The sequence below is a fragment of the Macrotis lagotis genome, chromosome 1 (assembly GCF_037893015.1).
Source record: "Macrotis lagotis isolate mMagLag1 chromosome 1, bilby.v1.9.chrom.fasta, whole genome shotgun sequence".
NCBI classification, from domain to species: Eukaryota; Metazoa; Chordata; class Mammalia; order Peramelemorphia; family Peramelidae; genus Macrotis; species Macrotis lagotis.
In genome coordinates this window covers 876,386,882-876,410,752 of record NC_133658.1, presented here as the reverse complement: position 1 = coordinate 876,410,752, position 23,871 = coordinate 876,386,882, and the positions used below count along the sequence as shown (strand labels likewise).

Below are 23,871 nucleotides of genomic sequence, written 5' to 3'. Positions count from 1 at the left end.
TCTACCCTCCATCTTCTTATATCCTTTACAAATATGGTTGAATACATCTGATGCTTATTGGAAGAAAAAAAAATGTGGAGAAAAAGCAATTTTAAGGTGCTAAAGATATCTTCTGTGTAAAGCCTCTCATGATTCAAAGCACCTCTGAATCCTACACTGGCTTGCTAAGGATGCTGGGAAAAAACCAAGTGCCCCCAAATAGTTCTGAGCAATATGTCATCGTCTTAGGCTTTCAAGCTTCAATTTTACCTTCATCAGCAAAGTGTTGATGTGTAGGGTTTTAAACACCCCCAAATACCCACATTTGCATAGAAATCCTATAAGAGGGAAAGGCAGCTTCCACAAGACTGACATTTTAAGGAAGATCAATGGTGGGGGACGCGGGTTTTGGCAGCTCACAACCAAATATGAGAGATCTCATCATCAGAAACAAGTGACTGAGTCTAAGCACATTGTTCTAAGGTAATTCTCGCCCAGATACAGCACAATGCACCCCCCCTCGCCACCTAAGACCCCGAGTCTGGCCCTGCAGGTCCTTCTCTATCAGGGGACAGAAGCTCACGGCACCCCTCTTGCACCTCTTCTTACCTGGGACTCTTCAGCTCTCTTGGAAGAGAACTGATATTAGGTGACCTGTTCCCTAAATACTTGGTCTAATTACCAGCAGAATAGAAAAAGGCAGCAGAGCCTCTGCTAAAACACAGCAACGATTTTATCTGAACCAGCATGGAGATTTCTCCCCTTTTTGTAAACAGAGTTGGCTATAGAATATAGATATAGATATAGATATAGATATAGATATTTTATATACTTTGTTTTTTAAATGGGGATCTGACCCTAGCCCAGAGCGAGCATTAGATTGGGAATTGGGATTTTGGTTTGTGGGGCTATGTAATTCTTGGTTTGCCCAATTCACAGTTTGAATGCCTGCATGACAGTGTAAAATTCAAAATTAAAAGCCACAGAAAGGAAAAAGGTTCAAAACCAAGTTTTGCCATATTATCTTTTTGCTCGCACAAAGTACAAGGCATTTGTTTTGGGATAGTACTTCACATTCTGTTTCTTGTCCATGAGGCCACCAAAAATGATGAGTTCCCCCCTGCCTTGGACCACTGTGTGCAGACTGGTCTCGGGCGGGCCAACCACAGAAGTGCTGTTAAAGACTTTCCATTTCACGCGCCCCTTCTCCTTAGTGTCTTTAATGTCTAACACATACATCTGCATGGGCTTGCAGTTCATACTCTGGTACAAGGGCTTGCCAACGTTCAGAGACTGTGGTGGATGGTGGCCCAAGCGCCGGGCAATAGGAGGTAAGGAGTGCCCATCCCCCTGGGCAGGCCCTGGGCGAGGAATGGGCACTGTCTCCACGCTGCTCACACTCTGGCTCCCTGGGGACCCAGGGGAAGACACCAGTGGAGGACTCAGCGCTGCAGGGGCTGGTGGGCCCTTAGAGGAAAGGGCCTTGACAGCTTCCAGGCTCCGTCGGAGAGCGCCTGGGGACACCGCTCCGGTGAGAGCACTGGCCATGTGGGGAGGTGTGTGGACTCCATTTGTTTGCTCTGGAGGATTCCGCACACTCCCCACAACTGTCCTGGCGTCCATGCTGTCCATCTGACTGCCGCTAGAAGCGGGTTTTAGATCCCAATTCAGATCCATCGATCCCAATCTTAGGTCTTTCTGATCTGGTAGGGATCCTCGTCGGGGAGCCAGAGAAAGTCCCATCTTTAGGTCATAGCCTTCGGTTGATGATGGGGTACTGGGAGAGATGGCCTGAACAGGGCTGTCCAGGGAGGCCCCACCAACTGCTGCTGCTCCTGGGGATAAGTTTCCCCCATTGAGCACAGGTGAGCCATCCCCCCTGGCAGGGGAGAGGCTCCCTTCCCGGGATCCTGATGGGGTCTGCCTCGGGGCCCTGGGGCGTAAGGTTCCCCAACGACCATTGACACAAGGCGCTTCATCCATATTCCTTACTGGAGACTGGGAGCGATATTCTCGAGTTTCAGGAACCAGAGCCGGTGGTGTGGCACTGATGGGAGATGGGCGGGAGTTCAGACTCGGGCTGAGCGGGGCTCTGCCACTGGGGGCCTGGCTAAAAACCACCACACACTGGCCCACCTGCAAGACAAAAAGACAGTTAGGAGCTCTGCTCCTGTACACATCATTGTCTATGGTAAACAAAAAGGATACCCCAACTTTAATATTAAATATTAAAATCATACTATCAAAAATGTTAAATGAGAAGCAGGTCATATCTTTCATAACTATGGATAGGAGATACATTCTTTTTTTAAAAATTTTATTTATTTAAGGCAATGGGGTTAAGTGACTTGCCCAAGGTCACACAACCAGGCCATTATCAAGTGTCTGAGCTGGTGCTCTATCCATTGTGCCACCTAGCTGCCCTAGGAGAGAAACTCTTAACCAAGGAAGGGTCAGAGACAATTGCAAAAGAAAAATAGATGAATTCAGTTAAAGGAAACTAAAATGCTTCTTATCAAACAAATTAATGTACTTAGAATGAGAAGGGAAGAAGTCAAATGGGGAAAAAAAATCTGTATCAAATTTCCCATATAATAGTTTGATATACTAGATAAATAAACAACCAACATATCTATAAAAAACTAAGAGAGATCCCCAATAATCAAAAGATATAAACAACTTTAAAAAAAAATTCAGAGGCAGCTAGGTGGCACAGTGGGTAGAGCACTGGCCCTGGAGTCAGGAGTATCTGAGTTCAAATCCAGCCTCAGACACTTAAATTTCAAACTTTTTAACAATTATGTGAAAGAATCACTAGTAATAAGAAAAATGAGAATCAAAACCCTGAAGTTTCATTTCATTCCCAACGAACTGGTAAAGATGACAAAAGATGGAGGGCAGCTAGGTAGTCCAATGGATAGTAGAACACCAGTCCTAGAGTCAGGAGGACCTGAGTTCAAATCCAACCTCAGACACTTAATAATTGCTTAGCTGTGTGACCTTGGGCAAGTCACTTAATCCCATTGCCTTAAATTTTAAAAAAGATGACAAAAGATGGGAACAGTCAATGTTGGAGGAGTTGTGGGAAGACAGGCATACTAGTGCACTGTTGGTGGAGCTATGAATCAGCACCACAAACTCTAGTGGAAAACATATGTAATTATGCAAATAAATTGACTAAAATATCCATACCCCTTGACTCAGAGATTCTACTACTAGGCATTATCCCCAAGGAAATCACTAAGAAGACATTCCCATTTAGACCACAATATTTATAGCAGGACTTTCTGCGGAAGCAAAGGAATTGGGTAACAAAGCAGATACATTTAGATTAGAGAATGGCTAAACTGTGGTAATGAATAAGTTGGCTAATTACTATGCTTGAAAAATGACAAACATAAAGAAGAATGAAAAGTTTTACATGGACCAATGCTAAATAACATCAACAGCATCAACACAGTAATATACACAATGATTATAGCAATGTAAATGGAAAGAACCACCAACCAAAACCCACCAAAAGTGAAGGTTGCAAAAATCATAAATAATAATAAAGGTTTTAACGATTAGAGATGAGAAGACATCTCCAATATACTCCTTTGCAGAGATTACAAGGGCAAGTTGATTAGTTTTATTGTTTTTCTTTTTCTTTTTGTGTTCCATTAAAAACATTCTTTGTAATTGGCATAGATCTGTGGGTAGGGAAGGAGAAGGAATACTGGGAGAAATTATGGTGATATTAAAAACAAAAGGCAAGAGACAAAATTTTAAGAAGGCAGTGGGTTCCTTTTCCTTGGAGGTTTTCAAGCAGAAGTTGAATGACCACTTAAAAGGATACTGTAGAAGAGAATATCGACAGGGCTAGGGCTGCCCAACCTTATGCACGATATATTTAGATTTGCCATTTTAGTAAGAGCTCTTGTGGTAGCTCGACTTCATTTACTAAAGCATTTAGTAAACCCCCAGGCGGCTGCATAAAAATGGCCCTGTAGGCCACATGATTTGGACAGCCCTGGTCCAGGCTCTGAGGGTCTTTGGCACTGCACTTTTGAAATACATGCTCTTTCCTGAGTGCATATGCTCTCTCAGATCCCACTGTAGGAAATCAGAGCAGTGTCTATAGTTCAACCACTGTAGGACTGGGATGAGTACCCCTCTATTTACCAAGTTAGGGAGAGACTCCCTTACAGCGCTGAGACACTGGGTTCTCTAGCACCTGACAAGCCAACCTCCCTTCCCAGGCTTACCCGGCAGGCTGGGTGGCACCACAGCTCAGGGGCTCCATGGTCTTCATTCTCTACCCTGAGGGGCTGCCAGGTCCAGGGACTGGAGTGCATGTGCAGTAACCAAGCATCCTTAAACAACTGTAAGGAAAAACCTGAACATCACTTCAGCTCAGGCTCCATGTGGGCTATTTCATGAAGAGGTCCCAGGGATACAGCGCTAAGGGATAGGTTTTCACAAAAACCCACAGCTATGACTTATGAATGAAAGATGATCAAAATTTCAAGTCCTGCCCAATTCCACAAATACCTTCAAAATACCTATTGTATACAAAACACTGCTCAGCAGTCCCAAGTACAGGATGAAAAGAGGCAGTCGTCCAGGTATGATTGAAGTGCCATCCACTATCACCCCCTTTTCTTGCATATTCTAACTTTAAAAGAGCCCTAGAGACACAGGAGGGGATGTCCTATGGACCAGGTGTCCTGGACACCAACCTCAGTATCTTCCAGTCAGGGCTCTGCCAGCTATTGCCTCCCTGCCTCTAAGCTGTCAGGGAAGCCCCACAGGGAAGGTTCTCTCAGTGGTCTGGGGTCAAGGAAACATTTCCAAAGGGTTATAGAAGCAGTGGGTTCTGAGAATTGTGCTCTTTACTTACTGCATTTGGGCCACCACAGCCTCCAAGAATCAGGATAGTTTCATCATCTATGACAATCTGGAAGAACCAAAGGAAGGCAGGAAAAGAAGAAATTTAAAATAATCTTATAAACGCACAATTATCTGCCTTATGCCTTAGAGGTATGTACTTAATACTCAAACCACCCCCCAAGCAGAACATCTGACCACTCTGGTTGCTGGTATCTCCAAAAGTTCCCCATAATTATAAAATTTTTAATTATTTAATATAACAGAATACTGGTGATTCACTTGATTACAGAATCCCAGAACTTCAAAGTTGGATGGGCCTCTGAGGCCTTCACAATTAACATGTACCCAAAAGCAATCTGTACGACAGTGTCCCTGACAAGGTCATTTTTGCTATTCAAAAAGGGAAACTAGGAAATTTTTCCTTACATTGGAGTGAACTATGCCTCCTTATAACCATTTTTGGGGGTTTGGTCATATATTAAAATAGAAATACACATCACATACAATGAATGAAGTGTCTCTTGCCAAAAATAATAAGTGAACCCAAGGCTTTAGGAAAGGCAAAATCCACACCAACTATAAATAAGCGAGATCCATCAGGAGCTGAAAATTTAATGCAAGCAGAAGAGAACAATGAATTCTCCTCAGCTGGAGGCATAATAAAATTGTGTGGTAGCTGCTTCAAGATGCCCTTCCCCTCCCCATGACTTCCTCCACCCTTGTTCCCAACCAAAATATGCTGTAGAACCTGTTGAAGAATAACTGTAACTACTAGGCACCTGAGACTGGCCACCTCGAGGGTGAGGGCTGGGGCCAGAGACATTAGGCTTAGACCAAGCCCACTGCTCCAGGTCGAGGACCCAAACATCATTGCTCCTAGAAGATAAGAACACAATCAAAAGCTGATCATACAAGGCCATGCAGAGTCCCTCGTACTAGCTAGTAGAATGAGTGGGACCAACCTCCCTGAGCAAGACTGTTACAGGTGGGCATCTCTGTGGAGCACAGGGAGCCAGAGCTAGGAGAATAGTTAGAGAATATGTGTACAATCCTCAACATGTTTCAGAGGTGGAAAAGGAGGTTGGAAGGAATAGCCCTTTTTTCTGGGGTCACTCGGCCAGGAAGTAGCAGAGGCAAGACTAGGCCCTCAGCCTCTTGGCCTCCAGTCCAGCCATCTCTCCATGACGTGAAGTTGCCTCTTTCTGGAATAAGGTTATCATTAACTAATACCTAAAGGAACTTATCCAAGAGCAGGATAAATGAAGAATCCCAATTAAAAGTTTTTTGAAAGAATCCAAACTATTTTCTTTTCAAGGCAAAGATCAGAAGAAAGAAAATGAAAACAGCCAGACACCAGGATTCAATGACTTCTTCCTTGAGGAGGAAAACAAAGACAATTTCTCAAAAACTGAAGAAGGTCAAGAGGTTGGCCTACAGCAAGCAACAATTTCAATTTTGTTAATAATAGTTATAGAGAATAGAGAATTCATAGGATCAGAGAATTAAATGGAATTTTAGAGGTCATCTATACAAATCCTCATTTTACTAGAGAAGAGTTGGTGACTCACTCAAAGCCACATTGGTATCCAGTGGTAGGTCTAAAATTTGAACTTGAGTCCTGACTCCAAATTCCCTCAATTGCATTATATTACATTCTTCTTTTTAATGTCAAATAACTTTCCTGAATACATAAGGATGAGCTGAATCACCTCTCCAAGAGTTGGTTCAACATGTAAAGATAGGGAGTGTGCCTGCCTTGGGTGACATTCAGGGGGGCACAACTGTTTCTAGAATGGTCTGACTCTTGGAAAGTTCACCACAGACCACCAGGCAGAGTCGCTGACCAGCTCCTGGAAGCCAGTAATGCAAAGAATGACACGAAAAGATGCCGTTGTCTCTTGGCCTGAGCCCAGACACTGCATGCAGCAATCGGGAAGAGGAGCCCTGCGAAGCTTGTGCAAACGCACAGTTGGTAACTGCTTTTGCTGCCTTTTGGCTTCACTGATCTGGATCATCAGCTGCCCTGTCTTTTAAAGTCATATCCACACTCTACCCTCTCTGCTCCCCATGAAACCTCCCAGCTGCTCACAATTTATTTCAGGATTAAAGGTAGTAATCACTTATTTTTTTCATTACAAGCAAGTATATGGATCAAACTGCTCTTTTTTTATTTTTAAATCTGTATTTTGTTTTTATGTCATCTTTAAATATGCACAGAGACACACAGATTTAACCAGAATACACAGGGGAGGAGATGATGCCCCAGGTCAGGCCTTACTGAGTCTGGGCTCCCGCCCAAGTGGTAACACAGGGCTTTCTGCATGTCCAGGAGGCACTTAATAAATGAACTGACCCATCCGTGCTCTCTGCCCCATGGTCCTCCAGTCCTTACTGCACTAAACCAGAAAAATCCCAAAGATTACTGAGGACTCTGAGGGTCCACTGTCCCTGACCCCTAGAGCTCTAGGCAGTGGACTCCCCTCAGGTCTTTACACCCAAAGCCAAGATCCGACATATGCTTTCGAGTCATTATGACAGACAAAACAAGCTGTACATACTTACATTTGCCGAGATCCTAAAGAACCTCCAAAGACAATCATCTTGTCCTCTATTACACAGGAAGAGTGGCCTGCCATAGGGGGTGGTCCATGCGTTGTCACTATGCAGTTCCACCTATTGAAATATAACAGAAAGGTATCAGGATATCTAGTTTAGATACCAGAAGCGAGTCATCTTAATAGCAGATAGGCTGCTCCCCAATTCTACAGTGCCATATTCCTTAAACCTAAATCTAAATTCTCACTGTAGGAAGTACATATGAAACATCCATATAGCTAGTTCCCAATGCCTTCGACCTGGTTTGCTGCATGAGTCCTACAATAAACAAAGAGCAATTTTTCCTCATTTTACTTCAGTGAACCAATCACAAAACAGCTAACAAGCATTCCTGTGGAAGAGCCTATGCTTAGTATCTTAGTATTTGCTTCATTCCAGAGAAAGGAAATTGTTTTTATTTGGTAAGGAAAAACATTTTCAAGCTGTTAGGAGTCTAGGAAAATATAGGAGGGATTAAGGATTCATCTATTTTACAAATTGCAAGATTCTCAAGGTACAAGGCACACAAAACTAAGAGCAGAACCGAGTTTTATAAATTATTTCAGGACTAAAAGTAATAATAATTCCTATTTTTTCCATTACAAGAAATTTTTACTAAGGAAAATCATTGTTCTTTTTTTATTTTTAAATTTGAATTTTGTTTTTATATATCTTTATTTATGAATATACTTCTTTCCCTTCCAAGCAAACTAATCTTTATGACACAGAAGAAAAATTGGAGGGTGGATGAGGGGATGAAGGAAGGGAATGGGTAGTTCAGCAAAATTAACAGACATATCAGCTGACAATACAAAGTAATGTTCCCACACACAGTTTTTGACCTCTACCAGGAAGGGTGTGAATCTCATCTCTTCTTTGAGGACAGCATCAGCTCTGCTTTTATTCTGGCCATGTACATAGCTGTACTCATTCTAGCTTATCATTTTTCTGGGTACTGGCGATTTTACTGTATTAGTTCATATAAGTGTTTCCGAACTCCTCTGATTTCTTCATATCTATAATTTCTTATGTAAAGAAATATTCCATTAATTCAAGTACCAAAATTTGTTTAGTCTTTCCTCACTGCTAAAATTTTCAGAGGAAGAGGCTCCTGGCTTTTCATCAAAAGCTCTCTTAATGCAAGGCTTACCAATTTTTAGAGGGTGAATAAGTGTGTATTTCATCAAAGAACCTCTCAGGCTGGTGCAGGGGATAAGGGCTGGGCCGTGTCCAGCCCCCAAACAACACAAGCAGGTCCTTGTAGACCACTAGAGTAGCTCCAGCTTTAGGGGAGGGATAAGATCCTAGAAGGAGTCAAAGACATTATGGTTAGAGAACAATGTCTTCTCATAAAAAGTGTTCAACCTGCTCATGAATCATCTTGCCCTGAAGAAGGAAAAATAGAACTAATACCATCAAGTCCAGAAAGCAGGGAGACAAAAGTGAGTTTTGATGTTCCGAGAGAAAACTCAAACTGCCTATCTTCATGATGGCCCAAAGCTTGAAAATAGATCTCATTTATGGGCAAAACATCTGTCAGTTGGTGATAGGAAATTACTAGCTTTCTAACACAACTCTTAAAATGACTGCTTTGGTACTAAGAAAAAAAACAACAATCAACTCAAAACATCTAGTAACATTTTGTCTATGGAGGTCAGAGTTAAAATACTAACACAGCTAGCTTTCACATCAAAATGAAACATAGGAAAGTAAAAATGTTACATATTTTATTTTCAAAAAATATAAAATATTTAACTATATTATCATATTCAATATGGAATAAGAATGATTAAGAGGGCAGGTGATGGGGATCCGGGATAGGACACAGACCAGGGACACTTGCATCTTACATGGTTCAAGGCAATCACTGCCCAACTTCCAAAACAAGGGAGAAATTTGCACAAATTGCTTCATAAATCAACGTTAACACCAAGCAATAAAGAACAGAGTAAGCAGAAAGGGATAAATCTTATAACACATAGGTCTCAGGGATCAGAGTAGATGCTCTTCATTTGTAATTGATCTATCAACTTTGGGTATAATGATCATCCTTTTAAAACAAAATCTTGCTGGGGGTTTCCCCCCTTGAAATAATCAACAAGGTTTCTCTTTTGTAAGAAATAACAAGGAAAGTAATGCTCTCTAAGACAGAGGTGTCACTCCAGAACTCAGAAAGATTAAAATGTACTTGGGAAATGTTTAATAAAATAAAAAAAATATATACTACAACATAGATAATGTTAATTTGCCGTTTCTGAAGTTACTATGGTGCCTGTAGGTCCTATTTGAGCCTGACTGCTAAACCATTTCTTAGTTTGTTCATGATATCAGTAAAATTTGTCTGAATTTGTCATAACTGTCCAGTTAAGAATCTTCTAAATTAATACTTCAATTAAATTACCTCCAAAGAATCAGACAACTGTAGTAGAGAATGAGGAAGGATGGACATGCAAAGGAAGGGGATGCCCTTCTGTCTACATTGTGGCATGGTAATCAGTGATCCCATCCCACTGGTCCCATTGTCAATCAACAGTTCTAAGACTAGTTGGGGCATTTACAGGCATGAATTCTCAATGCCTATTTACTACTGAGGAATCCTCAAAGCAGATTACTGGTGTTCTTCTGGCATCAGTCTAGGTAGGTTCCTGAGAACTATTTTTCCCCCCTCAAATCTCTTCAGATATGACATTTCCAATATACGAAGAAAATCCAACAGACAGATCTAATGATTATGGCTCTGAACCCCCCCCCCCCCCCACAAAATTTTTTCTGGACTACTAAGAAGCTAGCCTAACTATTCATGTTTTCACCACTAGCCACAATTCCTATGTATAGGAAAAGCTATGTAAAGTCAAAACCATGGTAGTATATAGCATTCCATGTCTTGTACTGTAGTATCTAGGCATCATATTCTGGGAGGGACACTGAAACTGAAGCATCTTTGTTGGAGGGAGGCAAGCATGGGGAAGAGTGAGAAGCAAACACCAGGCTTCCATGACTGGAGGGAGCACAGATGTCTAAGCCTAAAGAAGAGCATAATAAATGCCCTTAACATTGGAAAAACTGCAAAGTAGAATCACTCAACAAGCACCAGGTACTGTGCTAACAGCCAGGAAAACAAAGACAAGAGTAAAGCAGTCCCTCTCTTTGAATGGTGGACATTATAATGGAAGAGACAACAGTGACTTATTGTAGCACATATGGAATACATACAAAAGGAATACAAGGCAGTTTGGAGCAGGACACACATGGTCATGGAATCAGGAAAGACTTCATGCAGAAGGTGGGATAAACAAGAATTTCACTCCCCAACCCAGGACTTTTCTTCAAACCCATTCAGTCTCTCTTATCCCAGGTTCCCTGCTCTAAAACAGCCTCATGGAATTAGAGAATATTAGGTTTGAAAGGGAGATTGGAATATAGAACAGACAATATCAGGTGGGGGTGGGTGGGAGAATGTTAAGATCAACTAATCTACCCTCCTTCAATTTTACAAGTTGGGAGACTGAGGCTCAGAGAGGGGAAAGTCACCCAAAGTCACATAGGCATGAGTGGGAGAACTGGGAGAAGAAACAGATTTTCTGATTCAGTGCAAAGGTTTTACAGAAGAAAGTCCAAAAGATAGGAAGGAGAAAGGATGGGGAATAAAAGGCCTCCCCACCAAGGGGTTTTCCTTAATCCAGCTTCTTTTTCCTTTCCTCTGGCCCAAAGGTAAAGTCGGAAAGGGGAAGAGGCATGAATATGCAGAATTGTATGATTTTTTTTAGAGCTCAAAGGGATGGTTTATGAGAATATGTAACAATGTAAAATTTTCAAGGGCAAGGGACTTTTTGGTTTTTTTATCCCTACCACCTAAGATATTACCTTACAATTAGTAGGTGCTTAATAAATATGCTTGCCAATTGGAAAAAAAAAAACCAAGAATTTCACAAGTTGATGGGAAAAGTCCCTTCCGTGCAAGAAGGAAAACAAGTGAAAAGGCAGAGACCGAGCTGGCATGTGCTGTGTACGAGCAGCAAGGAGGCCAGGCCAGCTGGAGTCCAGGTACAGGGTCCATGGGGTACCTGACTCCTCTGCACCACCAGAAGGGTTCAGGCAGAAGAGAAATGACATGAGTGTCTGATCAATGTACATTAGAGGTCCCCTCTAATTCTGGAAAATTAGAACTGAAAGGAAAAAGTGTACAAAATAAAGTGAGAGCAACCAGCAATCACAATTCATGGTTGCCAAAGGGAATAAATGGAAAGGCTTTAAAACAAGTGCACTGACACCTACACAATATTCATAGAATTGCCTCCAGACCCCTACAGTAAAATTTTTCATAATATGTTTTAAGATATCTCTCATATATTAATGATGAATTCCCTATCTGGTTTATTTACCCCTTCCAACTCTGCAGTTCTTCTGAAATCATCTTTCCTCAAGGGGAGCTCTCCCAAAATGCCAATTCTTAATGTTCTAGCTACCATAAAGGGAAATGAACAGAACTTTGAAATGCAAGTGGGTGTCATGGAAGGAAGGTGTGATGAGAGAATCATCTACAAGGTTTGCCTTGGCAGAGAAGCCATTCTGGAGACTTCATTGTTCCAGGGTGATAAGAATTAAACTACCAATGTGACTTCCTGGTTTTCCAGAGCATAAAAGGACCAGATGATGTACCTGAATCAACGCACTCTTCTTGTTTTTTATTTTCTTTTTGCCGTTACAAGGCAGTGGGGTTAAGTGACTTGCCCAAGGTCACACAGCCAAGTAACAATTAAATGTCTGAGGTTGGATTTGAACTCAGGTTTTCCTGACTCCAGGGTTTTATCCACTGTGCCACCTAGCTGCCCCTCACCACATTCTTTTTTTTTTTAGGTTTTTGCAAAGCAAATGGGGTTAAGTGGTTTGCCCAAGGCCACAGAGCTAGATAATTATTAAGTGGCTGAGATTGGATTTGAACCCAGGTACTCCTGACTCCAGGGATGGTGCTTTATCCACTGTGCCACCTAGCCTCCCCCAACACATTCTTCTAACCAAATAACCTGTGTTGTACCCCATGAATATCCTTTCTGTGGTATTGTTAAATAAAGTGCTTTTTATTAAATGTTACACAGTCTAGGGTGCCTCATTTTCTTCTAATTCTGAGCCCAAAGCATCAGATTGTACTGAGTCAGGCCTGGTTCCAGAAAATGAAAGAAAAGCAAAGAACAGATAAGGTATGGTAACAAAATAAAATTGCCAAAGGCTCTTTCTAATTTAAAACATTCCTTTGGAATAAAGAATTTTTAATTTTAGGCTACTGAAAGGGGAAAGACCACAAAAACATGAAAAGGCTCAAGAAAATAAAGTTGATTAAAAAATACATATACTATATAAAATATTTATATATTATACTAACATGATGCAGAACATTAATAATATACATATATGTTTGTGTTCACACATACACATATACTTTACATGTCTACACATGAAGTAAATGGTAAAGTCACAAAAAATTGGACACAACTAAAAAAAGATTGAACAAAAATATTCTAGAATATTTAAATCACATTGGAGAAAATAAGAGCAAAATCAGAAAAATATATCACACTTGCTTTATTTTAATTCTAAATGGCAAAAATATTTAATAAGTGACTAGTTATAGTAAAACGATGGCAGATATGGACAACATACTAAAAAGCAGGCAATTCCTCGTTAACAAAAGTCCCTATAATCAAAACTATGGTTTTTCTGGTAAAATATATGGATGGTTGTGAAAGTTGAATAAATACTTTCAAATTGTGGTAGAGAAGACTTTTAAGAGTCCATTGGACAGCAAGAAGATCAAATCAAATTAAAGAAATTAATTCAGGTTATTCACTGGAAGATCAGAAGATAGTGAAGCTGAAACTTATTGAAACAGACCCTAATGTTGGAAAAAGACTGAAGGCAAAAGGAAAAGTAGGCTAAAAAGGATGAGAAGGATGGATAATGTCCGTGGAGACAACAACCATGAGCTTGGAAAGACGTTTAAGAGATAGGAAGAGAGCAGGTCCTAGTGTGCTGTGGTTCAGAGTCACAATTAGTTAGATATGACATGACTGAACAACATCAACAACAAAAGAGGAATAGTTCCAAAAATCTCAATGCAATTTTAAGCACCAAGAATTTGGGGACACTTAGTATACAGAATCAATTTGATATAATCATTACTATTCCTACAGTTTGAAGAGTTTGAGAGAGACAGATAGACAGACTGTGTATCTACATCTCTTCGGGCATATTAGCCAATCTGAGAGGTGTGAGGTGTTACTGCATATCTTTTAACCTTTTATCAATTGGGGCATGACTTGTATTCCTAAATAAATTTGACTCAGTTCTCTATATGAAAAATGAGTTCTTTTCTGAGTCAAATTTATTTAAGAATACAAATCATGCCCCAATTGATAAAAGGTTGAAAGATAGGAACAGGAAGTTTTCAGATGAAGAAATCAAAACTATCTATAGAAATATGAATAAGTTCTCTAAATCATTTTTGACTAGAGGAATGCAAATTAAAACTGTAGTAACACCTCATACCTATCAGTTTGGCTAATATGAAAAAAAGGGAAATGATAAATGTTGAAGAGGATGTGAGAAAATTGAAATAATAATGCCCTGGTGATAGAATTGTGAATGGATTCAACCAATGTGGAAAGTGATTTCAAACTGCCCAAAGAGCTATCAAACTGTCGATTCTTTGATCCAGCAATACTACTAGGTCTGTATCCCAAAGAGATCAGAAAAAAGGGAAAAGAATCTACATGGGCAAACTATTTATAGTAACCCTTTTCATAGTGGCAACATAGTAGAAATTGATGCACTTCTAAAACCTTAAATAAGATAGGCACAAAAGTAAATTTAATTATAGAAAATCTGGGTAGTTCTGACCTTTCCCATCTTTTGGTGACCTTGTTCCAATTTGCTTTTCTTAGTAACACTGGGAGATTAAATATACTTTTTCTTCAAACTAAGACTGACTAGTTATATTCTGAACTTTCTGTACAAAGACTGCTAAAGTGACTTGTGCTGATCATATAATACTCAACATGTAGCAATCTCAATGATCCACTTTTGAGATAAGGTTTTCCTCAAAACAAAACCTTTTTTAGAAAGAAGGTAAAAAAAGTAGGTGGTGATGGTTCTTCTCAATGATCCAAAATAGAAACAATCTCAAACATGCTGCATTTCCAAAAGTGGTCATAACAACTCTGACTCTACATTATTTCATCTTATTCCAAGTCATTGTCTGAGCTGCCATCAGGACATCAAAGTTAAATTAAATCTTTTTCTAAGTCTGTGCTGGTCAAACACCAGCTGAGATACAAAGCTAGAGAATGTCCTTGTGTGAATCAAATGATGTAATTTCTATGTTCTCTCAACATCAGCTTAAGTTTGAGAGGTTTATCACTTTGTTGGCCATGGCATGAGTCATCTTATTGGCACCCTCAACTGTTAAAAAAGATTTTCCATAGGAAGCTTTAAAATCAGTCCAGTGACTTCACTAGCATTATTCATATTATTATCACAGATTCACTGAGCTACATCAAGGAAATTGTACCTAAAATCAAGAGACCCACTAAACTAAAAACAAACAAAAAAAAAATCAGGAAATATAAATCTTCTCAATGAGGATTTTGAGAGAAATAAAGAGAATAACATCCACAACCATATAACAACAGGCACCGTGCTAAGCACTGAGTCTATAAAGGGAGAAAATGGTTTCTGCCTTCAAGAAGGTCATAGTCCAAGGAGGAGAAAACAGGCAAACAACTATATGCACCCAACTCATAAACAATACCAATATGAACTGATTTTGGGGGAATGGCACCGGTGGGTAGGGAAGAACTGGGAAAAATCTATTATAGAAGGTGGGCACTGGGAGATGGAGCACAGAATGCAAGGTGCGCTGATCGAGAATGGGGAGGAGAGGAAGGGCCTTATTTTCTCTTTGGTATTGGAGACACCAGGCAGTTGCTGGAATTTACTTATTTGAGGGAAGCAAGGTTAAGAGGGCACTTTAGGCAGATCATTTTGGCAGGTGAATGGAATAGGCAGACTTTAGGCCAGGAGGTGAACCAGGGGGGCATCTGTCAATCTCAGATGTGAGGTAACTAGGCTTACCCCAGGGTGACAACAGTGTGAGTGGAGTAAAGGAGACAAACCTGAGAGAACTTGTGGAGATAGAAATAACAAGACTAGGCAAAAGACTAGATATATGGAGAGTGTGAAGAGAGATGGGTCAAGCACTCTTGTGTGCCTGGATGTTGAGATAAGAATAATTGGAAGTTGGAAGAAGGAAGGGTTTGGAGAAAAATGATTAATTATTCTGTTTTGAACATATTGGGGAAAGTCTTAGGGGTTGGATAAACAGACCTGAGTATCATCTAATACTAGGCAGCATTTCTATGGCTCTGAAAGGTTTGAAGAGCATTTTACATAATGATCCATTTAGTCTCACAGCCATCCTGTGAGACAAATGGCATTATTACCTTCATTTTACAGAAGAGAAAACAGGTACAGAGAGGTTCAATGACTTACCTAGGGTCACACAGCTACTGAATGCCTTAGGCTGGGTTGGAACCCAGTCTTCTTGACTCCAAGACCACCTAACTGCCTATCAGTAGAGATGATAATCAAACCCATGGTAGTTGAGAAAATCACCAATGAGACACTACAGAGGGAGAAGAGCTTAACGGAGAACACCCTTGGTTAGTGAATGTGCCCTAGACAATGCTGTTCAGTCAACTTGGTCATGTCCGCTTCTTCATGACCCCATTGGAGTTTTCTTGGCAAAGAAATTGGAGAGGCTTGCCATTTCCTTCTCCAGCTTATTTTGCAAATGAGAAAACTGAGGCAAACAGAGATAGTGATCTAATGATGAAGATATAGCAAAGGAGGCCAAGCAGGAATCATCAACTAGATAAGAAGACAACAGAAGTGCACAGAGCCACACAAATTTAGAAGAAAGTAACCAGATGACAGAACTCTCCCGGCAGAGAGGTCAAGAAAGATATGGATTGAGGCCATTATATTTAGCAACTGAGAGATTATTAGTAACTCAGGAAAGAACATTTTCAGTTGAATGATGAGATCAGAAGCCAGACTTCAAAGGATTTAGGAGGAAGAAGAGGCACTAATTCAAGAAAACTCTGTAAAGGAGTTCAGCCATAAAAGGGAGCAAAGGTACAAGATAATAGTTTGCAGGAGTGGTTGGAATGAGGGTTTTCTGTATTTATAAAGACAGGGGAGACAAAGATGTGTTTGTAGACAGAAAGGAAGCAGTCAGTGGTTGGGGCAATATTAAATATTAGTGAGAGGGAAGGGATGATAGCACAATCTGCTGGAGGAGACAGAATACAATCACATGTGCTTGTAGAGGGATTTGCCTTGGGAAGGAAAAAAACTAACTCTTCATGTGAGACAGAAGTGAAGGAGAAAGGAAGTGGGGAAGAGGACTGGGAGATGAAGAAGGGAGAAAACACATCTCAGTGAATGGCCTCCATTGTTTTTTATTGTAGTGTGAAGCAAGATTCTCAGTAAGTGTGTGGGAAGAAAGGGATGCTTCTATAGAAAGCTTGAGGAGGGAGGTAAAGGTTTAGAATAGCAGCTATTGGGCAGCTAGGTGGCACAGTGGATAGAGCACCAGCCCTGGAGTCAGGAGTACCTGAGTTCAAATCTGGCCTCAGGCACTTAATCATCACCTAGCTGTGTGGCCTTGGGCAAGCCACTTAACCCCACTGCCTTGCAAAAAAAAAAGAATAGCGACTATGGTAAATGGGGTAGTGAATGGGGTAAGGAGGGGAAAAAATACTGTCTTGGTCCAGTAAGTGTCCAATTAAGATTATGTAACATAAATTTGTTATACTAGAATTAGTTGACTATTCCATTTTCCCCTTGTACTATTCCCATTTTACAGACAAGGAAATAAGTTCTGGGGAAAGAAAAAAACCAAGAAATGATGTATCCAAGATCACAAAGAAAATATGTATCTGAGGTCAGATTTTAACCCAGATCTCATCTAACACTCTTTTTAATGATCTCTGAATCATAACTGGAAGGAACCTCAATGATCATCAATCAATAAACATCTATTAAGCCCTACTATGGGCTTAGGCACTGTGTCAAGCCTTGGGGATACAAAAGGAGGCCTAGGGAGGGGGAGGGGAGGGGGGAGAGAGAGAGAGAGAGAGACAATGGTATAATTAGATGCAAAGGATAAAGAGTAAACATAATACCCTCTCCCCCCAAAAAATATAGACCCGCATGAGTTATAAAGGAAAGAGAAAAAAAATTAAAATTAAAACAACAACAATAATAATAGGGACAGCCAGGTGGCACAGTGGACGGGGCACTGGCCCTGGAGCCAGAAGCACCTGAGCCAAAATCTGGCCCCAGACACCCAACAATCACCCAGCTGTGTGACCCCGGGCAAACCACCCCAGCCCCATTGCCCTGCAAAAACAAACCAAAAAAAACCCCAACAACAAAAAAGACCCAAAATAAAATATAATAATAATAATTAATAAATAATAATAATAATAATAATAATAGGGACAGCCAGGTGGCACAGTGGACAGAGCACCAGCCCTGGAGCCAGGAGCACCTGGGGCCAAATCCAGCCTCAAGACACCCAACTGTGTGGACCCAGGCAACCCCCCCCCAAAAATAATAATAAAACAAAATGTGCTCCAGTCTGTGTTCCAACACCTCCAGCTCTGTCAGGTGGATCACATTCTTTATGGTAAGTCCATCACAAAAGCTACTTCCATATTTTTCCACCATTGCCATTGCTGATTGCAACTCCCTCAATTCATACCTCCCCACTACCATATACTGTATTTTCTTTCTCCTTTCACTCTGTCCCTCTTCTTAAATGTGCTATAGGGTAGCTGAGTGGCACAGCAGCAGATCCCCAGGCCCTCAGAGACTGCATACCACCCCTTAGGCCCAGCATCCACCCGGCCCTATGGTCCCAGACAGGCCATCCAATCCCAGTCCCTTGCAAGAAGTAAAAAAGAAAATGTGTTATATCTGGGTTTTTTTTTTTAGGTTTTTGCAAGGCAAATGGGGTTAAGTGGCTTGCCCAAGGCCACACAGCTAGGTAATTAAGTGTCTGAGACCAGATTTGAACCCAGGTACTCCTGACTCCAGGGACGGTGCTTTATCTACTGCGCCACCTAGACGCCTGAAAATGTGTTATATCTGACCACCCCCCCCACAGTTCATCCTCTGCTCCATCACTCACATCCCCCCCTTTCCCCTGTCCCCCACCTCTCTCCTTCTTACTCCAGATGTCTATACTCCATTGAGTATACATACTGTTTCCTCTCCTAGCCACCTCTGATGAGAGTGAAGGTTCCCTCATCCCCACCTTGCCTTCCTCCCTTCCATATCATTGCAATAGCTCATTGTAATTAAAAAAATCTTATTATATGAAATATCATAGCCTATTCCACCTCTCCTTTTTCTGTCTCCCATTACATTTTCCTTTTAGCCATTGACTCCATTTTTACACTATATTATATCTTCAAATTCAGCTCTCTCCCGTGCTTCATCTATAAAAGCTCCTTCTACCTGCTCTATTAAATGAGAAGGTTGATGTGAGTACTATCAGTATCATTTTCTATGCAGGAATACATGTAGATCATCATTATTAAATTATTAAATTCCTCATTATTTTTCCCTTCTCCTCCAATTTCTATACTTCACCTGAGTCCTGTATTTAAAGATCGAACCTTCTGTTCAGCTCTGGCCATTCCAACAGGAACACTTGAAATTCCCCTGGTTCATTGAAAGTCCATCTTTTTCCCTGGAAGAGGACATTTGCTGGGTAGTTTATTCTCGGTTGCATTCTAAGCTCTTTTGCCTTCTGGTATATTATATTCCAAGCCCTACAAGCCTTTAATGTAGTTGCTGCTAAGTCCTGTGTGATTCTGACTGCAGCTCCATGATATTTGAATTGTGTCCTTCTGGCTGCTTGTAATATTTTCTCTTTGACTTGGGAGTCCTGGAACTTGGCTATAATATTGCTAGGGTTGGTTTTTGTTGGATCTCTTTCTCAGGGAGATTGGTAGATTCTTTCAATTTCTATTTTGCCCTCTGCTTCTAGGATATCAGGGCAATTCCCCTGTAGTAATTCTTTGAAAATGATGTCAAGGCTCTTTTCCTGAACATGACTTTCAGGTATTCCAATAATTTTTAAATTATCTTTCCTGAAACTGTTTTCCATATCAGTTGTTTTTTCAATGAGATGTTTTACATTTTCTTCTAATTTTTCATTCTTTTGGTTTTGAAGTATTGTGTCTTGATTTCTTGTAAAATCAGCAGCATCCCTCAGTTCCATTCTACATCTGAAGGATTTGTTTTCCTCAGAGAGCTTTCTTATCTCCTTTTCCATATGGCCAATTCTGCTTTTTTTTTTTTAGGCTTTTGCAAGGCAAATGGGGTTAAGTGGCTTGCCCAAGGCCACACAGCTAGGTAATTATTAAGTGTCTGAGACCACATTTGAACCCAGGTACTCCTGACTCCAGGGCTGGTGCTCCATCCACTACGCCACTTGGCTGCCCCCCAATTCTGCTTTTTAAAGCATTCTTCTCCTCAATAACTTTTTGAACTGTTGCTGGTTTTTAACATGTTATTTTCTTCAGCATTTTTTTGGATCTCCTTGACTAAGCTGCTGACTTCTTTTTTTCATCTTTTCTTTGAGCTCTATCATAGCCTGAACCCAATTTCTGTTTTTCTTGGAGTCTTTAGATGAAGGAGCTTGTACTTCCTCATCTTCTGACTGAGTACTTTGATCCCTCTTGGGAATCATAGACAAAGTATTTCTCAATGGTGTTCCTCTTTTTTCTCTGCTTACTCATTTCTCCAGCCTGTGCCTGGTTTGGGGGTAGGTACTTCCTGAGCTTTTGAGTATTATTGGGATACCCCCCAGGATCTCCGTGTGTGAGGCTCTGTCTTCCCTCCTGATCTGTGAATGACCACAAGCACACCCCTCTGCAACGAGGCTGAGGTGAGGGGGATGGGACCCTGCTGTTCTATGGGAGGCCTAGACTGTGATCAGGACCTGAATGTGGTCAGAGCCCCAGAGTCCTGTTCCAGGGACAGAGGACAGAACTCGGCAGTCTCTCTTCATTCCCCTCCCTAGGCTCAGCACTCACACCTGGAGGCTCCTGCTTACAGCTCACCTGACCTGGGCTGCCAGGCTGCTGCTCGCTGAGTGCCCTGAAGGCTGGGCTTCAGTGCTTGCTCTGGCAGAGGTCCCCACTGATCTTCCAAGTTGTGCCCGATGCTCCCCAGGGTGTAGAACAGGAAGCTGGCCCCCCCTGCCATAAGCCACAGCTCCCAACGCCCTGGGGCTGCCTCTGGGAGGCTGAAGTCCCTTCACTCTGGTGGCCGCCCCCTAACCCTGTGGAGTGGAGCCTTTCCGCTCTTTTCCAGGTTACCTTGGGCTGGAGAACTGCCTCACTGGATCCCTCTGTGGGTTCTGTCTCTCGAAAATTCAATTAGAGTCCTTATTTTATAAGTTCGGAAATATCAGAGAGAACACCTAAGAGACAATCCTCTCCTGTCACCATTTTGGCTCTGACCCCCCCCCCCCCCCCGTACCTAGAATATTGGTGTTAAAAGAGAGTGGTTTCTGCAACCTAAGAGTCACTGAAAACTCCCCCCAATTTGACAGTTGAAAATGGCAAGAATGTATAATGAGTTTTATTGCTTTTTACAAAAAAAGCCCATCTTCTTAGCACTTGTAGTTGTTTCCTAAGGCTACAAATTGTGAAGCAATATGGTCTCATCGCAAATGCAGTTGAACCATGGGTCAATAAAATGACTGATGATGTGTGTGAGGTAGCCACTTTGGCACTGAGGAATTTCTCTTATGTGATGACACCAAGAATATGTATGACTAGAAAAGGGGTTGGGTTCCTTATAGAAAAAGAGCTTGCAGGTAGGTAACCTGAATATTACTTTTTTGTGTACACAGAACATGAAAAGGCTCAGAAGAAAACTTCCAATGAGCATGCTGTAAGAGTGAAGGTGAGTGCTCACATCAGTGAGAGCCCAAATACATCCATATAATGTCTTTAACTTTGTTTTAGAAATGAAATGTGAAAAAAAAAACTTAAAAAGAAATGAAATGTGTTTCCTAGAAAATCAAGGGAACAGTCCTACATGAGTCAGCCGATAATGATAGGGTCTAAGAACTGGACAGTTAGAGAGTCTACCTAAGTACACAAAGGGTAGACGATACAGGAATGATTCTAAACAGTGTGACTCATCCCTGGGTGTTCCACTAGAAAGCACTGAACTGATATTTGCTGAATCCCATATAATTAAAATGGAAACAGCTAGCCCCAAGTGCAGAGGATGGGAGACAAGCTTTGCTATAAGTTCCTTTGGCTGTTGCCAGGAGATAAAAGGACATTATTCTTTCTGATGATTTTAAACTACCAAAAATATATGTTGGAGGAATTTTACAAAATATTTAAAACTTAAAAGGAAACTTGGAAAGGCTATAATTCAACTCCATCATTTTACAAATGGGAAAATAAAAGCCTAGAAGACTTAAGTAATTTAGCATTAAGGTTACACCTAGTAGCAGAACTAGAATTCAAACTTAGGCCTTTTCACCCCTAAATCCAAGTATTTTTTGTAAACAGAGCATTGGCCTATAACATTCTCACTTGACTAGATTAAAATGTAATTGGGAAATATTTAATAATTATATCCTGAACTTCAGTGTCACCATACTAATTCTTTTTAGTCAGGATTTTGTTTGCTTATTCTTCCAGCCCACTTCTTGACTTTGGATTTTATGTTAGTATTGGGCTCTGCACACTTCTTATGCAGGAGGGAGACAGGATATCTGAATTGAGCTTCTGCCTTCTTATATCCTTCTGCTTTCAGAGCTACAGATGGAGACTTGCAAGGTTTCAGTCCCCCCAAAGGGGTGTGAGGCTGGTGGAGTCCTACTCATTGATCTGGTTTGAGCTCTTCAGGTTCCACCCCAGGTCTGAATTTCTTGATGTGTTTCTGGTTCGGAGTTTCAGCAGGCTGACTCTGCCACAACTGATCTGCTAAAAGCCTCCTCAAGTCCAGAGCACCTGGGATGCTGGCTCTCCCATCGTCTGAAACGCTGCCCCCTACACCAGGAATCAGAGCACCCACAGAGTTACTCTTTGGCTTTCAGAACTTGTTCCAGGCTAAGTACACAGCTAGGGTCACCAGCCCTGGATCCAAGACTCAGCCCAGGGAGGTGGGTTCCTGAGATCTCTTTCTGACACCAATGTCTTTCAGACCACTGCATCCACACACTCCTGGTCAAACCCACTATTCAGAGTCCACAGATTTCTCTATCAGTTTTCCTAAGCTACTGTGGACTGGAGCAATGACTGCTGTGACTTCCTGGCTCTTCCAATAAGAATTCAGTCTGGTGTATTCTTCAGATCACTGAGAGGAGACTGGGAGGAGATCTAGACTCTAATGCTTTCTCTTACTCTAATATCTTGGCTCTGCCTCTCCATGTGTATTTCCAAAAATATATCCCAATAAAAAATTGATTTTTAGCCTGAAAGCTGTGGAATCTTTATAGGGCTTCAAAACCATCCCTGCTTTTCTCCAATACTAAATCTTTTTATATCAATGATTTTCATAGTGTCAATGAACATTTATTTGAAAGTTTCTTGAGGTAAGAGTGACTTAAAAAAAAAGTCTACTTTCTTGGTATCATTGTCTATATTTGAGAAGAAATGAACACAGAACAATAAAAGCTTTGGGGATAAAAATCAATTTAAAATAATCCACAATCTGTTTTGTGTGGTTCCTAATTCATTGGAAATGTAACAGAGATAAGGCTGAGTGATAGAGGTGAAATACTGATAGAACCTAGGCTGTGTTTCAAGAAAATTTTCCACCAAACATTAGTCTCTGTGAAATGTAATAATGATGGTTTGGTTTTGCTAGCCTGTAAATACAACAGTTCAGAGACAAGAAAGTCAAATAATTCTGAGAAAGCATTTTTTTAGAATACATTTATATCAGAACTTGAAAATGTGTTAGAAAAAGCAACAGCAGAGGGCATAAGATAAAACGGCTTCTAGTTCCTAGGGAATTAAATGCTAGTTAAGACACAACTCAGAAAACAATAGAGCTCTTAAGGGAAAATTCTAAGTTAACAATTTAGCTATTAGGCATGGGGGAGTACATATCATTCTCTCTCAAGAGTCACAAATCATTTATTAGTTAGATAAGAGACATGGAATCATCTCCTGGAAGGGAATCAAAGAACAATTCACCTATTTCAATTTGCTTCCTTTACAGGTGAAGCCCTCTAATAGAAGGAATCTTTAGTCAATCAGTCAGTAAATCCTTAGAAGTGCCTATGATGTGCCAACTGCTTTGAGCATTAGGGATATATAA

The 23,871-nt window shown here is 40.9% G+C and overlaps 1 protein-coding gene across 3 annotated transcripts in view; it reads right to left on the bottom strand.

The window, feature by feature from the left end:
- Positions 1-694: 694 nt before the first annotated feature.
- FBXO42 (F-box protein 42) overlaps positions 695-23,871 on the bottom strand; it is a 103,803-nt gene continuing 80,626 nt past the window's right edge. For all 3 annotated transcript variants that reach the window (XM_074218337.1, XM_074218338.1, XM_074218336.1), the window contains 6 exons: positions 8,597-8,750; positions 7,414-7,524; positions 5,631-5,727; positions 4,862-4,918; positions 4,227-4,343; positions 695-2,115 (listed from right to left, as the gene is read on the bottom strand). In XM_074218337.1, coding sequence (XP_074074438.1) covers positions 1,000-2,115; positions 4,227-4,343; positions 4,862-4,918; positions 5,631-5,727; positions 7,414-7,524; positions 8,597-8,750 — 1,652 coding nt within the window. In that variant the 3' untranslated portion in view covers positions 695-999. The remainder of the gene's footprint in view (positions 2,116-4,226; positions 4,344-4,861; positions 4,919-5,630; positions 5,728-7,413; positions 7,525-8,596; positions 8,751-23,871) is intronic.